The sequence below is a fragment of the Palaemon carinicauda genome, chromosome 1 (assembly GCF_036898095.1).
Source record: "Palaemon carinicauda isolate YSFRI2023 chromosome 1, ASM3689809v2, whole genome shotgun sequence".
Lineage (NCBI taxonomy): Eukaryota > Metazoa > Arthropoda > Malacostraca > Decapoda > Palaemonidae > Palaemon > Palaemon carinicauda.
The window spans coordinates 197,372,017-197,389,516 of record NC_090725.1 but is presented as its reverse complement, the minus strand read 5'-3'; the positions used below and the strand labels follow the sequence as shown (position 1 = coordinate 197,389,516).

Genomic DNA, 17,500 nt, shown 5'->3' with positions numbered 1-17,500 from the left:
AAGTTCTTCCCTTGGGAGTAGCAACGCCTTCCTTGCTTTGGTGCTCTGGAAGCTGGCAAATATTGCTTGCCTTTCCCCTTAGATCTCCCTTAGGCTAAGATAAGTTTCTTGGCTGCGGGTGATCTGTCACTAAAGCAAGGTTGGCAGTACCCTCTTGTCCCTTCCCCCTCTTTCTTCGTAATGGCCGTGCCATTACTGTACTGTACGTCGTTCTACATCTGGACCTAGTATAGGTTAGGATGTGGAATTGACTCAGCCCCTTGCCGGCCGGCAGAGCTGGCCGGCAGGGGTCTTACTGTACTGTACGTCGTTCTACTTCTGGACCTAGTATAGGTTAGGATGTGGAATTGACTCAGCCCCTTGCCGGCCGGCAGAGCTGCTGGCCGGCAAGGGTCTTATGTTTTCGAGTGCTGCCCGGACCTCTCTTGGTCCCTCATCCATGCCTGCCTGTAGAGCCAGACGGCATTGGTCAGGAAGCCTGAATTAGTTTCTCCCCTTCCTTATATGCACTCTTTCGGTTGCCGGGCTTGGAGGTTGTGTACACTCTTATCCCGGCATCCATTCTATTTTTTTTCTAGTGCTGTACCTGACCCGGCTGCCGGCCTATGAGGCCGGCAGCCGGGCAGGTGTAGTCCTCTGGTTCTTTTGCTGCCGGCTGGCATCGGTCTTGTACCTTTGCCGGCCGGCTTATGTCAACCCTTGTCTGCCGGTCACCAAGAGTGTGGCCGGCAGCTGGGTACTACCTTGTGTAGTTGCTGGCCGGCAGCCATTGCCGGCCAACACTGGCTGTTACTGGCCGGCAGTTGCTGCCGACCGGCACAGGCATTTGAACCAGAGTGCTGCCGCCCTATAGCTGTTAAGTAGTATACTTTAAAGCTAGTTGTGGTGTGTGCCGGCCGGCAAAGGCAGGCCGGCACACATCCCCCTATACTGTACTAGTATTCTTCTGTATAGCATATACAGTAAGAAGAAAACTATAGTAAGGGTTTTGGTACAGCACTGTATCTTCTAACACTATTGTGTTTTCTTGCACATCCCTTTGCTGTTGCCCTCAGATAGGAAGCTGAGTTCTTCCCTGTCTATTATCCAGGATTTTAAAATCATTGCTTAGGTGTGAGCTCCACCTGTTTCCTCTGGAAACCTTGCATTGGTTACTCTAGAAGAGATAAACCATTTTGATTTTATTATCTGGAAGGCTGCAACAATGGGTTGTGAAGGAAACACAAGTGTGTGTCTTTCCTTTATGAATTGTTATGTTATACTATGCATATCCAGTGATACATAGTTCACTTGATACTCATGGAAATTTCTTCTCTTTACAGAAGGACACTCCGAAGTGGGGAAGTGCTTTCTGCAATGTCAGCAGCAAGAACCTCTGCGGACATGAGTTTTGTAGGAGACACGCAGCATACGCTGTCTCCAAGGATGATCTCCGGTATTGGGACCCTCAGGTATGTACTGTGTGCACTAACCTGATTACTGAGACATTTAAATAGCTAGGAAGAAGCTTCGTACCTGGGTAAGGGGCTTCCAAAAGAACACTTCTGGCCCTTATCTTCCAAGTGAGAAGATGAGGGCGTATCCTTTCCCTAAGGCATCAGCTGATGCAGTGATTCCCCAGCCTCAAGAGGAGATCCCCTAAGTTCAGATCCAGGTGGATACTGAAGTCGCGGTCGCGATGCAAGACATCCAGCTAGATGACAGGATGTCTGATGTGGATGGGTGTCAGGAGGAAGACCTCCTGGCAGAAGCCCAGGATGAAGTTCAATCCCCTCTACATCGGCCAGTCTCCCAGTAGAGCTGGGACAGGCCCTCTCTTCTATTGTTGGAATGATCCAACAAATGCAGAAGGAGAATCAGGAGAAGGCGGCTGCAATGGAACTGCGAATGCAGTGCCTTGCAGAATCACATGGGCCCCAGAAAAAGCTCAATGTGAAAGACCTTCCCTTGTGCTCAGATGCTAACCCATGGAGGTATGCTGAGCACATGCCGATGACGACTGGAAAGATCGTCATCTCGGATAAGCTGGGCTCAGTTCCCCTGGACGGTGGAATTCTGGCCCAGCAAGGCATCATATCCGGACTGTTATGTCCGGCTGAGGAAGGAACCAGCTTCAAAGGAGGAGACAGAGCCGAAGGAGGTCATAGTGATGGACCATGCTAAGGCTCAAGCTCTACTTTCATCCTCGATGAAAGAGAGGGGCTTCTCTAACTCAAAGGTAGCCGCATTGAATAGGAAGCTCCCTTCCTTTGTGTCCTCGCCTACTAGAGCCTTCCCCTTTTTACAGAAAGGGTTTCTGGCTGTACTAAAAGCAATTGAGGCCGGCAAGTCTTGCCCCTCCCTAGAGGAGTGTAAACCCTTGTCGCTGGCCCTGCCTATGGACCACAAAGACTGGAAGGACGTCCATCTTACGTTCTCAGTGGGAAAGTTGGAGGCTGATATTGCCGGACGTCAGTTCGGCAAGGACCTCCCTAAGCTGTCTGACTATCTTTTGCGAAGTGAGTTCGATACAAAAGAAAGACTGACTGCCTCAATGTCTCTTCAGACTACTCTCGAGACGATGGCAAGTGACCCCAAGGTCCATGAAATGTTCATGGTAGTGGCCAAGCCTCATCTGGCCACAGTGACGAAGGACCTTTATGGCTTCGTCAAGGCAAGGAGAGCTTGTAGGGAGTTCGTGTTTACCTCGGCTACGGTGAGGCACGAGCCAAAGAAACTAATCTCCTCCAACATTTGGGGAAAAGACCTTTTCCCTACCGACTTGGTCAAAGAAGTTGTTGATAAGGCCGCCTTGGAGAATACAAACCTTCTCCAGAAGTGGGGCCTGGCTATCAAAAGAAAGTCTTCCCCGGATGAGGGTCCTCAACCAAAGAGGAAGACTATGAGGACTAGGCTACCGTCTCGGCCAGCCAAGCCTCTTAGACAGCAACAGCAACTGCAATTGCCATTGCCCCCAGTGCCCCAGATCGTGGCACAAACCCCGACCACCTTTCAGTGGGTACCCCAGGCCGTGTCGACACAGTCCACGGCATTCACCCCAGCGTTCGAAGGGCAGTCTACTTCCTTTCGAGCAAAGCCTAGAGGAGCAGCCAGAGGCTCGTCTAGACGCCCCTCAAGGAGAAGGGGATTCAGGGGTGGTCGTGGTCAGGAAGGCAAGACCTTAGGACGGCAGTCCAAGTGGGGTGATACCGGTAGGAGGGAGACTTCTAAAATTTCGGGATCGGTGGACCTTCGATCCCTGGGCCCACAGCCTACTCAAGAATGGACTGGGCGGGAGCTGGTACAGCACTCCACCCCCGTGCCTTCGGTTTTTCCAACACTCCACCCCCGTTATGGGGGAGTACGTTCAAGAACTGTTGGAGAAAAAAGGTGATCCGAAGGGTGAAGCCCATCAATTTCTAAGGGAGGCTGTTTTGTGTTCCCAAGAAAGACTCGGAAAAGCTCAGAGTCATTCTGGACTTATCGCCACTCAACAAGTTCATAGTGAATTGCAAATTCAAAATGCTAACACTGCAACACATAAGGACCTTACTGCCCAAGAGGGCATATTCCGTCTCTATAGACTTGTCAGACGCCTATTGGCACATCCCAATTAGCCAACGACTCTCCCCCTACCTAGGGTTCAAGCTACAACGAAGACTATACGCCTTCGGAGCCATGCCATTCGGGCTAAACATAGCCCCAAGGATTTTTACGAAGCTTGCGAGCGTAGCTCTCAAACAATTACGCCTAAAGGGAATTCAGGTAGTAGCCTACCTGGACGACTGGTTGGTGTGGGCAGCATCCGAGATAGAATGCTTGCAAGCTTCCAGTCAAGTGATCCAGTTCCTAGAGTACCTAGGCTTCAAGATCAACAGAAAAAGTCTCGACTTTTTCCATCTCAAAAGTTCCAGTGGCTTGGAATCCACTGGGACCTTTTGTCACACCGTTTCTCCACCCCGGCGAAGAAAAGGAAGGAGATAGCGGGTTTTGTCAAGAGACTTCAAGATTCCGAAAGGATATCAAGACACGAGCAGGAGAGAGTACTGCGCTCTCTCCAGTTTGCTTCGGTGACAGACCCAGTGCTAAGAGCACAGCTAAAGGATGCAATCGGAGTTTGGAGAAGTTATGCATCAAACGCGTGAAGAGATCTGAGAAGACCAGCCGCTTCGGCTAAGTACTCTTCTCAGGCCTTGGTCCCAAGCCAGACATCTAAAGAAGTCGGTTCTTCTTCAGCCACCTCCCCCGTCGGTGACGATTCACTCAGACGCCTCGAAGGAGGGATGGGGAGGTCACTCTCATCGGAAAAAAGTCCAGGGGACTTGGTCCAGGCTATTCAAGACCTTTCACATAGAACTTTCTAGAAGCTAGGGCAGTGCTCCTTACCTTAAAGAAAGTCTCCCCGCGTCACTCGATCCACATAAGGTGGTGATAGACAGCGAGGTAGTTGTGAGATACTTGAATCGACAAGGATCGAGGTCACCACCTCTCAACCAGGTGATGTTGGCCGTCTTCCGATTGGCGGAAAAGAAGAAGTGGTACCTGTCGGCAGTTCACCTTCAAGGAGTCCGCAATGTGACAGCGGACGCTCTATCCAGGTTCACACCCATAGAGTCGGAATGGTCCTTAGACGCAGGATCATTCTCCTTCATTCTGAATCAGTCCCAGAACTGCAGATAGACCTCTTTGCGACGAAAGACAACAAGAAGTTGCCCCTGTACGTGCCCCGTACGAGGACCCCTTAGCGGAAGCAGTGGACGCTATGTCCCTCGACTGGAACAGATGGTCCAAGATTTATCTGTTCCCTCCTCACAACCTTCTGTTGAGGGTCCTCAACAAACTGAGATCCTTCAAAGGATAGCGGCAATAGTGGCCCACAAGTGGCCGAACAGCGTGTGGTTCCTCCTGGCATTGGAACTGTAGCTGAAGTTTGTACCACTACCAGATCCAGTTCTGACCCAGCGAGTCCAGAAGTCAACTGTCTGCGCTTCATTACAGAAAACCCGGACCCTGCAGCTCATGATTTTCTCTCCCTAGCGGTGAGAAAGCGTTTCGGGATTTCGAAAGCCAGTATAGACTTCCTTGAGGAATATAAGTGCAAATCTACTAGAAGGCAATATCAGCGTGTAAGTCTGCTTTGACAAGACCCATTCTATATGCCTTCCAGGTCGACCTAGGTAACGAGATCTTTAATAAAGTCCCGAAAGCCTGTGCTAGGCTCAGACCTTCAGCACCTCCAAAGCCCATTTCATGGTCTTTAGACAAGTTCTTCATTTCGCTTCTCTGTTGAGCAATGAAGAGTGTGCGTTAAAGGATTTGACACAAAAAGTTATTTTCCTATTTTGCACTCGCGTCCGGGGCCAGGGTTAGTGAGATTGTAGCCTCTCGAGAGAGGCAGGTCGTGTTCAGTTCCTGGATGGGGGAGAACTGAACCTGTTTCCGGATCCTACGTTTCTCGCCAAGAATGAGTTACCCACCAACAGGTGGGGTCCCTGGAGAATCTGCCCTCTGAAAGAAGATGCATCTCTATGTCCAGTAGAATGCCTAAAGGTCTATCTTCATAGAACTTCAGACTTCAAGGGTGGTCAACTATTCAGGGGAGAAACATCAGGCTCAAATTTATCTCTGAATCAACTCAGAGCGAAAATCACATATTTTATTCGCAGAGCGGATCCTGACAATACACCCGCAGGTCACGATCCGAGGAAAGTTGCCTCATTCTTAAATTTCTTTAATTGTATGGATTTTGAACATCTCCGTTCATACACTGGCTGGAACTCTTCCAGAGTGTTCTTTCACCACTATGCGAAGCAAGTAGAGGAACTAAAAGATATCTGTGGTAGCAGTGGGTCGCGGTGTTAACCCTACTGTTTAACTCTGCGAGGAACAGTGGTCTTAATTGGGACGATTAATTCCAGGGTGAGTGTGTAGTTACATACTGTACTACAATCTAAGTGAGAGCACTGTGTTGCCCATCCAGACTTTTCCATTTCCGAAGGTGAACCTAGCATAAGTGCAGACATGTGTGCCGAGCGTTTCTAACGCTAATGTCATTGATTTGTAATACAGGCTTTTATGACTTTGATACCTCGGTATCTTAAAAGTGGCATCTAATGTTTTTTCTTTCAGACAAACAAGCTCTGTTTACTATCATACTTATGCTTAAAGTTTTGGGTTATCCTCTTCTTATGTATATATATATATATATATATATATATAATTGTGGTTAACCTGTCTATTTATTGCCTGTCAATAATCTGGTTCTTGAGAACCTTGCGTCTCCTTCACCTGTGTCAATTTATTGGTATAATTGAGCATTCATTCTATGTACCTTATCTGGGATAATTCTAATAGAATTGTTCCTTTATGCAAGCTATGTTGCATTGGTTTTCCTCCTATGGGGATATAAAACCTTTGTCCAATACAAGTATTGTGCGGAGAACTGGTCGATATTTCATATTGACGCAGTGGTTCTTTACAAACTATGCTTTACTTAATATAGGGCGAGACCACTATATTAGCTTGCCTGGTATTCATACATAGATATATGTACTCTTCGAGACTTTTCCAGAGTCTAGTAGGACTCTTCCCTGTAGGGGGCAGGAAGCTCTAACATAGTTTATAGTTAGTTGAAAAGATGTATAACGGTAACATCTTAGGTCTCTAGGTCTAGTCGACCGGGAAAAAATTACCTCCGGGGAGTACGGCACGTTCTGAGAATCCACAGATACAGTAATGCTCTGGTACACTTCCATCAGGACGACATGGCTTGAGCCCAAAAAACGGATTTTGAGCGAAGCGAAAAATCTATTTTTGGGTGAGATGGCCATGTCGTCCTGATGGACCCGCCCTTGCCTTTCTAAGAAAGGGCTGTAGGACCCCTCCCTACATACGGTATCTGTAGCACCTCGTGTACGCTACAAGGAATACAGATGGCGCCAGGATTGGCGCCAGGCACGCATACGAATCGGGGGATAGGGAAGCCTTGGGAGCGGCTCCCCTTTTTCTTTCCCGAATTCGTATCTCGCCAATCACCTCCTACGAGACGAAATCTCTGTCCAGGATGTAGATTGCCATGTGACGTGTCTAGAATACGTCCTCTGATATGTCGCGATATCCCTTTCACGAGGGATACTCGCTCCAGGAGTTAGAATTCTGGTACCTTAAGGTAAATTCTCTGGGAATATCGCCGTAGTTGTAATATACCCTAGGAAGCTACCCTATAGGAACTTCCATCAGGACGACATGGCCATCTCACCCAAAAATAGATTTTTTGCTTCGCTCAAAATCCGTTATATATATATATATATATATATATATATATATATATATATATATATATATATATATATATATATATATATATAAATATATATATATATATATATATATATATATATATATATATATATATATATATATATATATATGTATATATATATATATATATATATATATATATATATATATATATATATATATATATATATATATATATATATATATATATATATATATGAATTATCCTGGAGTGTACAGATAAATAATGTCACCTACCTAAGTGTGGGTGGGGGAAAACCCCCAACGGTGAAGCAGGAGATGAGGATGATGCTATCCGCTATTATGTCACGTCCAAAATCGCCTTCAAGCACAGGAGCTCCCAGCGGTTCTGTCGGTTTTATAAAATGGGACGATTACGCCAGCATACAATGTAGGAATAAATCTATCGATTGCTTAGGGAATGCCAATACCAAATAGGCTATGAACTGTATTTTATTCTTTTCCATCTGCCCTAAATGTAACAGGGGAGTATTTGAAGAGCAGATGCTACACCTCTATGATTGCATGTTGTAAATTTGAGTTGTGATGGATTATGGACAAAAGACCTTTATAACTGTGTACAGTGAAAATAACTTTGCTTCTCAATAAATGGGGATTAGGCTTCAGTTTATATCTTTCATAAACAATGTACTTTATATAAATTTCCAGGATAACACATAATAAAAACATCAATTATGTTACGGTTAATAAATTTCAATTTCATATAATAGTTGTAAATGTCTAAAATATCGCATTGAATTTCGGAAGATAATATTAACTGGGTTTTTACCTACAACTTATTCATTACTGAAATTATTTAACTGAAGAAAAATGCAAGCAGTTCTATCTTTAGGAACAAACATATTTGTGAATGAGCATAATCAGTCAAAGAGGCATAATCTTAAATTATTAATTGCATGATTAGTTGATATTATGGTGCTGAAAACCTTATTGATCTCTAAAAAAGAAAAACAAAAGTGGCTAGATATAGTTTATTACACCTTCTTCATACCAGGAATGTTTCTACATATATCTTTCATTCACTGAATATGTCACCTGTTAGAATTGGCAACTGAAATACACAGTTCATAATGATATTGACTGTGTTCGGATTGTCTTCATCCGACTTCCTATCCTAGAATTGATTTTGATAATGTCCTAGTCATATTGGATTACCAGCAAGCAACATCTTTTGAGAAGAAAGGCAAATTCAATAAATGATTGTTGATGAACAGGACAATTAAAAAATAATGAATAAACACAGTTCGGACATTAATTGGCCATAGAAAGGTATTTCATCTAAGAAAATTATAAATTAAATTTATATGTATACACACACACATACATATGTATATATATATATATATATATATATATATATATATATATATATATGTATATATATATATATATATATATATATATATATATATATATATATATATATATATATATATATATATATATATATATATATATATATATATATAATTATGATCAGGGTAACAGATTATGTTATACATCATAAATCTCTTAATTAATGGAAAAACAAAATTCCTTGGATAGGGTGTTTCTCTCGAGATAAGACCTAGTTTGGATGTTCAGGACGGTTTTACTATCTCAGGAAAGTTGGAATAAAGAGCCCAGGATTAAAACAATAGCGAAGGGCTGACGTGTTTCTTATTATGATAGATTTGTTATTCAATTTAATTTTAGCATCTCTCTCTCTCTCTCTCTCTCTCTCTCTCTCTCTCTCTCTCTCTCTCTCTCTCTCTCTCTCTCTCTCTTGATATTTAAAAGGTCACTGGAGAGTTTAGTCGCACGTTGTGGACGTATGAGTGTAGAGTGTAGTAAGGGGGATGAGGCGGGGGGAAAGGGAGAGGGGGTTTGTGTCCCCGGGGGAGGAGGGCACGCAATGACAGTCATAAGATGTTGTTATTGGCAGAGTAACATACCGGAGGTGGAAAATTTTAATTATTATGATTCACGTAGTAATTAGTGATCTTTATCCCTCCCCAAAGATTCGAAGGTTACTTTCAAGAAATTATCAGCTATTTAGTTAAAAATATCAATCTAATGTCTACTTATTTTTTTTTTCAGACTGAAATGTCTACCTTATGACAGATAACAATATCAACTAGGAAAGATAATCAATAAAAATCTAATATTGACTAGATATATTTCTGATGACGAAAAATAAACATCTAAGATGTCTTTGAATTTGATATACAGAGAAGGGATAGGAGTCCGGAGAAGAATTTTACGGATAGGTATAGGGACTTGTGAGTCTCAATAAAAAGTTCAAAGGATGCTTGTCTTAAAATGAAAGATAGTAATGCTTTCACAGTTAAAGCCAAAAATAAATCATAAACATATTTGTTTAGAAAGAGAGAGAGAGAGAGAGAGAGAGAGAGAGAGAGAGAGAGAGAGAGAGAGAGAGAGAGAGAGAGAGAGAGAGAGAGAGAGAGAGGGAGAATGCAATTGTTGGCATATATTAGCTTGAAAAGACAAGAAATGCTTTGGTGATCAGCTCAATGAATTAAGGCTCAAAAACAAGTTACAAATCTGAGGGGACTATGTAAAAGTTAAGATATCAAGCCAATTAGGAATAGCATACACTAAAAAACTTAAACGTGGCTGATATATATTTTGAATATTCTAATGTATCTAAACAACTCCATTATTATAAATGTCTTTATATTTGATTTGTAAATGTTTCACAAGACAAAGTCTCGTGCTTGAAGTTACACTCGGCAACGATATCTTAATATAATTTTTTCCTCCTCTTGTTTTTTGAAGTTTTGATAGTTTATAAATAAGATATTTATTGTAATATTGTTACTGTTTTTAACATAATTAATTTTAGTTGTTAATTACTTCTCTTGTAGTTTATTAATTTCCTTGTTTTCTTTCCTCATTGGGCTATTTTCGCAGTTGAAGCCCTTGGGCTTATGGTATACTGCTTTTCCAGCTAGGGTGTTAGTTTAGCAAGTAATAATAATAATAATAATAATAATAATAATAATAATATATCATATATCATTATTATTATTATTATTATTATTATTATTATTATTATTGTTGTTGTTGTTGTTGTTGTTATCATTATTATTGTAATTATTGTTATTACTTTGCTAAACTACAACCATAGCTAGACAAGCAATATACCATAAGGCCAAGAGCTCCAACAGGAAATATAACCCAGTAAGGAAAGGAAACAAGGAAATTAATAAAGTTGAGTTTAATTACGCATCTCTTAGCACCTTACAATAACTTGAAGCTAAGTGTAGACAGTAACAATGGTTAGTGAACACAAGAAAATGAGTACTGCAAAATATGTTCTTCAAAAGAAAAGAAAATAATATTCATAAACATAAGGGGGAAGACAATAGATGCTAAGGAATAAATTATGCAATGACCATATAGAAAATAAACAAATACGAAGCACACGAAAACAATGTAATCAAATTTACGTGTACTGGTTAAAGATAATCCTAAAATCATCTCTGTACTTGAAAATCATGGATACTTCAACCTAAATAGAAATCAATGTAATATTTATATATGTATATATACATATATATATATATATATATATATATATATATATATATATATATATATATATATATATATATATATATATATATATATGTATATGTATATATATATATATATATATATATATATATATATATATATATAAACATATATATATATATATATATATATATATATATATATATATATATATATATATATATATATATGTATATATATATATATATATATATATATGTATATATATATATATATATATATATATATATATATACATATATATATATATATATATATATATATATATATATATATATATATATATATATATAAAGAATCAAATAATTCTACATTGATTTTACCATTTTTGCTATCTCAATTTTATAGATCAACGGACCTAATAAAACATTATGAATAGACATTAATAAAGGATATACCCTGCATGGATTATGTGAAACATCTCAATCCAAATTATTTTGATCTAATCAGTATTTAATTCATTAACTTACAGAATATTTGATGGTTTAACAAAGGGGAACACCAACTAACACAGCAAGCTCAGTACACCAAGGCACACTATTCTATCTTATTTCTTTTCCTCTTATTTTGTTAAAGTTCTTACAGTTTACATTCTTATTTTAATGTTGATACTATTCTTGAAATATTTGATTTTTCATTGTTTCCTTTCCTCACTGGGGTATTTTCCCTGTTGGAGCCCCTGGGCTAATAGTTTCCAACTTTTCCTAATAGGGCTGTAGCCTAGCATATAATAATAATAATAATAATAATAATGATAATAATAATAATAATAATAAAAACAAGGGAAAGGATGTAGAGTACTGAGAATCCAACAACAGATTGCAGAAATTGAAATTTATTTCTTCACTACCAGACTTACACTGGAAGTACCGGTCATCACTATGACAATGTTGCTTCCATTGTCATCAATATAAGCACAAACAGGTTGTATGCAGTAAGAAAATGGAGTGCTTAATCATCTCAAAATAAGATATATATTAATATCTTCATAGCATGGCCTCCAATATATTCCAATTGTAATTAAAAACAATGATTTTCTAATATGTTTTATAACTAAAAATACATAATTATTTCGTATTTTCTTTTTTATAAATATCAAGAGGGGTGCATATTTAAATCGACCAATTCTTTATATTTGGAAGATCAGATTTAAATCCATCGACGTTAATCTAGTTTGGACCAGATCTAACAGAAATATCTCACGTTTTTTTTTTTTTTTGAAGATATAAATTTTACTGCTAATCAGATTTCTGTAAATAATTAACCTGTTCTTGACCATCTTATTCTATTAAAGGTATATTTTGGAGATTGATTTTATTATCGGCTATCTCTCCTTTGTGTTACCTTATAAAATTATCTTAATAATAGGTTTCCTTTTAGGGCGAGTTACTGATGTACCATACGACACCTCATAGCAATTCCAATCATGATATATAACCTAAACATAAAGAGAATATGAGAGAGAGAGAGAGAGAGAGAGAGAGAGAGAGAGAGAGAGAGAGAGAGAGAGATTAGTGTTAGCGGTTCGTATGAATTTATCCATGTCGCATACATCCATGCAATTATTGTCAGTTAAAATTGAGATATGTCCTTTTGGATGCAGTTTCGTTTTTGCTTTATGTCTTTCAGGACATATGCAGTTATAACGGATTAGAAAACATTTGTATTACATTATGAAATATAACAAAGCCACCAGACTTCTTTTAACATCCAGACAAGACGATTTCAGTACTTTTAGAAGCCATTAATAGCTAATTTTGCAAGACAACCAGAAATTCTATCAAGCAAAAGCTAATTCTCAAAAGATATCAGAAAAATAACACATCTTTTGATGGTGGGGAGAATATTTTCTTTATAATGAAGAGCCGTAGTGTATAAAATGTTTTTCTAAAATTTTATTATCATCCTCAAACATAGGTTTTATACTGATTATAACTTTGAAGCACCAGGATAAAATATTTTTTTACTTACTTGTGATCGTAATGACTTTGGTTGCCTTGACAGTGTTGTCAACAGCCGGGTTGGAAGCTCTGCATTCGACGGTGAAGTGCGTTGTTTTGCCAACACCTGAGATTTTTTCCTTCAACACCGAAGATGTGATCCACCCACCACCTTCTTCTTCCTCAACTGAACTTTGGGTAGACGCAATTAATTTTCCTGTCATATATGAGTATAATAGAAAAGAGGAGTTAAACGAAGTGTTGACAACCTTAGAGCGTACAAAATTCAGTAAAAACAATCAGGGATAATATCATTAGGATTGGGATATATATAATTAACTAATAATACCATACCAGCTTATGGATAGTGATTCGCAAAAAATTATTCCTTAAATTGCTCTCAAACATTTATGTGAATATTGCTTTTAGTACTAAAACTAACGTATGTCATATCATTGAACCGGATAATATAGATGAAGAAGGCCCATTTTACAACATAAAAATTACACGTTCTATGCTTATCCGACCATTTTTACCTAAAGGTAATAATGATATCGATTGTTATTTCACCTACATCTGAACCAGTAATCGTGCATAGCTGTGAAAGTGTAGTTACTAATGTAGGTGGCGAAGGTTAACCAAACACAGAAGATAGCTTGGATGGTAGGGATGTGGCTGAGGATGCAACGACTGAACAAAGGTATCACCTCCAGAGAGACTAGGATATTAAGATATCAATAGTAATTGGAGACATGGAAATACTCTAGAGGAAGGACTATAAGATTTTAAAATTATATATATATATATATATATATATATATATATATATATATATATATATATATATATATATGTGTGTGTGTGTGTGTGTGTGTGTTTGTGTGTGTGTGTGTGTTTGTGTGTGTGTGTTTTTTAAGTGTTATTATTGTTATCATTATTTACCATAATACTTGTTATTCTTTATGAGTTTGGTTGTTTAACTGCCATTTCCTGAAACAGTTGTCCTTTCAGAAAATACAGAATCTAAGTAAACTAACCAGCAATTTTAAAGTTCGATAAAAAAAAAAGAAAAAAAAAAGATTAAAGAACAACTCTTTTTAGGAAATAACATTTAAACAACTAATAATCAACTATTAAATAGTACCAGGCATTATGATAAATGATAAATATGATAATACTTAAAAACATAATTGACTTTTTGATTCATTAGCCAGATTTGAATAATTGTGACGTTCTTGCCCGTGATTCTTGTATATAAGCTTATTGTTTGTTTAATAAAGTTCAGTTCCATTCCTCTCGCTTTTCTGTTATAACCTAAAAGCTCACTAAAAACAATTGGTGACCGACGGAGGAGCAGCTTCCTCCCGTCTTTCCCCTCACTGCTGCTCCTTACTGTTTGATGATGCCGCACTACAACCCTGTCTCTTCTCTCCACGTCACATCCATGAAACTACCAGCCTTCACCATTACAGTGGCATTCACTTGGTTTCACCCAGCAGGGATCAGTTTAGCTTCAAGAGCATGATTCATTCAAGCACTAAAACAGTCTATGTCCTCACGATTATCCTCTAGCTCACTTTCCAGTAAATCTACGATTGGCTTTAAAAACCAAAGGACACCCCAGTAGCATATGATGCTCTCAATGGCTAGTACCAGCTCAGAAAAATGATTATTATCACTCGCCTACAAGGTACCGCAGATGGCTCTCCTCAGGAGATGAATCTACTTCATGCCCTTTTTGTACAATGCCTACCCAAACCTGTATGTGCTTCCATCCCCAGTGTCGATATCTTGCCCATGAATGACCTGATGACCAAATTCGATGGCCCATATAAATACCACTTCACCACCTTCAAGACCTCCATCAAGGCCTCTATTCCTGACGAAGAGGAAAAATATACATTATTGACTAAAACAGACGTGAATGGAGTGGGACACAGTCGCCCACCACATGACCTGCTTGAGCGGAGATAAAGCACCCACCACCCACATATGCCACCTTTCGTTCGCGCACTAATTAACGACCTCTCCAGCCCCTTAGTGACGCTCATCGGTTGTAGTTATGCTACTACCATTCCAAATTCACGGCTGCTGCGAAGAAATGTGCGAATGGCTGTAAGTGACCAAACAACTTATAAGTAGGCCATCGCTTGTGGCGTTGGCCTCCCAATTGCTAATTTTCTCTTTATACAGGATGTAGGTATGGGCGTGTGGTTTTTGGTAGATACTGGTGCCTATCGTTCTCCTCTGCCAAAACCACTACCCAATGCACAACATAGTCTATCTAAGCTTGACAAAAGTCCATCTGGTAGCTGCCAGTGGATCTGTAATCCCCAACCATGTGAGAGCTTCACATTATCATTTTAGAACACCAAATATTATTGGGAATTCCACATTACTGACGTCACAGTGGAAATCATCCGTGTGAAGTTCCTCTCACATTTCCACCTCCTGGTTGGTGTTACTTACTTAAGGTTAGCCAACACAGACTCTTAATCATTGGCCCCTCTTCACCACACCCCCTCTGACCTCACTCTCTTCATCAGTGCACCTAAGGCTGCCTACAAACACCTGCTCACGTAATATCCAGATATTTTCCATCCACAACGTTGCCTAACGCCCATGGTTCCCACCAAGCACAGTATTTATCACCATATGAAGACAACAGGACTTGTCGTGTTTGCCTCATTCCGGAGTATGGCGTTGGATCATTTGGCAGACACTAAACAAAAGTTTAGCGAAACGGGAGAAATGGTCATTTGTCAAAAGGGCTGAAGCCCATTGTCGTTGCCCTTACACATTATCGTGAAGAAAGATGGCTCCCTGTGCTCATGTGTTGATTAAAAGCAGAACTCCTTCACCGAAGGAGTATTATCAAGTGCCCATGAACCAGGAACACATCCCCAAGACCACCATCAACACCCTCTTAGGTACATACACTTTCAATTACTCGTGGTATGGCGTTTGTATTGCTGGGGCTATTTTTCAATGCCTCATGGATTCCATTTTAGGGTACCTCCCCTTCATGATTTGTTATGTCGACGTCATACTTGTGCTTCTTCCTTCATTACTTTCGCAACTTCTTAGAAGGTACGCCCTTCATATTCGTACGGAGTACATGGCTCTGGTGCACGCTTCACCCTTTAATGACTCCAATGCCACCCTCCTCTGTGACGCCAGTACTGGTAGACCATGACCGTGTGTGTTTGATTTAATTCTTGGGGATCAATTACTCACCTACAGAAGACAAGGTTCATTTGGCACGGCATTACTAGGGATGCTTAGGATTGGGTTCCATCTTGCATTTCATGCCAACCTTCAAGAGTACATCAACACACTAATTCAGGAGTAGGTCCCTTCTCTCAAACTCAGCTTCATTTTGCCTACTTTATACATCGATGTAATAGGTCCCCTACTAATATCACAAGGACATCGTTACCTGTTTACCGTCATTACCTGTTCCACTCATTAGCCTGAAGCCATCCGTATTTAAACTGCAACGTCTGCCTCATGTGCACCTCTCAATTGTGGAAATCATCAGAGAATATCTTGGATATCACTCTACATCATCCAACTGCCTACAACCTTGCAGCTAATGGAATGTTGTACATTTACATCGCACCATCAAAGCAGTTTTTAAGTCTCGATGCAATGACACCAACTGGTTTCCTCAGTTTCCTTGGGTTCTCCAGGAGCTAAGGACCACTCCTAAAGACACCCTGGATGTCTTGGCAACAGAAATTGATTAATGTGGGAGCAGCAAATATCATTTGAAATTCCCCGTTACTGACATCACATTGCCAATCATCAGTGTGGATTTCCTCTCACATTTCCACCAACTGGTTATTGTTGCTAACTGAAGTTTAGTCAATGCAGGCTCTTAATCGTCGATACCTCTTCAATGAACTCCATAATAACGCAGGACTCTCCATAAAATTAACCGGTGTGCAATATCAAATGCTTTTTCATTGTACAGAAATGCCATCAAAAGTCGATTTCTATATTCTACACATTGCTTTACCACATGTCCCTGCAATTTTTTTTTTATTCGTTTCTCAATAAACCATCCTTCGTTACATTTATCTGCTGTTTTTAATAATTGTAATTAATTTTTTTATATTATTTGCTTTTTTTTTTAATATGCAGTTAAACGAATGGGCGTCTTAAATCGAACAAAGTGGTCCCACCAGCCTTTCAATCATCTGTAATTGGGTCCTTTCTAGCCATGAGAATGTAATGAGCTAGACTGTGTATGGCAGCAACTAACCTAAAAATGCTATATGTTAGGAGTAAACAGCGGACTGGCGTGCATTTAATGAATTCGGACTTGACGTCCATTTAATGAATTCAATCATTCCAATCCTTAACAATAACCATTTCACTTATAAGAATATGACAGATGTAACTTTCAAACAACGTATTTCTGATATCACCTAGTGACAGCTCCCCTCACTTAAAACATGATATAATACAACTTGTATAAAGAAAGGTTCCTGCAACAAAAGGAATTGATTCCGAGATTAATGCATATCCCATACCAAATTTCTGTGGGAGTGTGTATGCTTTACAATTTGGGGTCTTTTGAATGAAAGATGACATTCCAGAGGAACTGACATCGGTCCGTCTGCAAAGGATGGAACCAGGAGCTTCATGAAATTCTG

The 17,500-nt window shown here is 39.6% G+C and overlaps 1 protein-coding gene across 1 annotated transcript in view; it reads right to left on the bottom strand.

The window, feature by feature from the left end:
* The window catches only part of LOC137636602 (nephrin-like), a 511,471-nt gene that overhangs the window by 125,106 nt on the left and 368,865 nt on the right, over nucleotides 1–17,500 (bottom strand). Inside the window, exons 9-10 of the mRNA XM_068369033.1 lie at nucleotides 12,871–13,056; nucleotides 7,537–7,648 (exon numbers count right to left, since the gene is read on the bottom strand). Of these exons, the coding sequence (XP_068225134.1) occupies nucleotides 7,537–7,648; nucleotides 12,871–13,056 (298 nt within the window). The remainder of the gene's footprint in view (nucleotides 1–7,536; nucleotides 7,649–12,870; nucleotides 13,057–17,500) is intronic.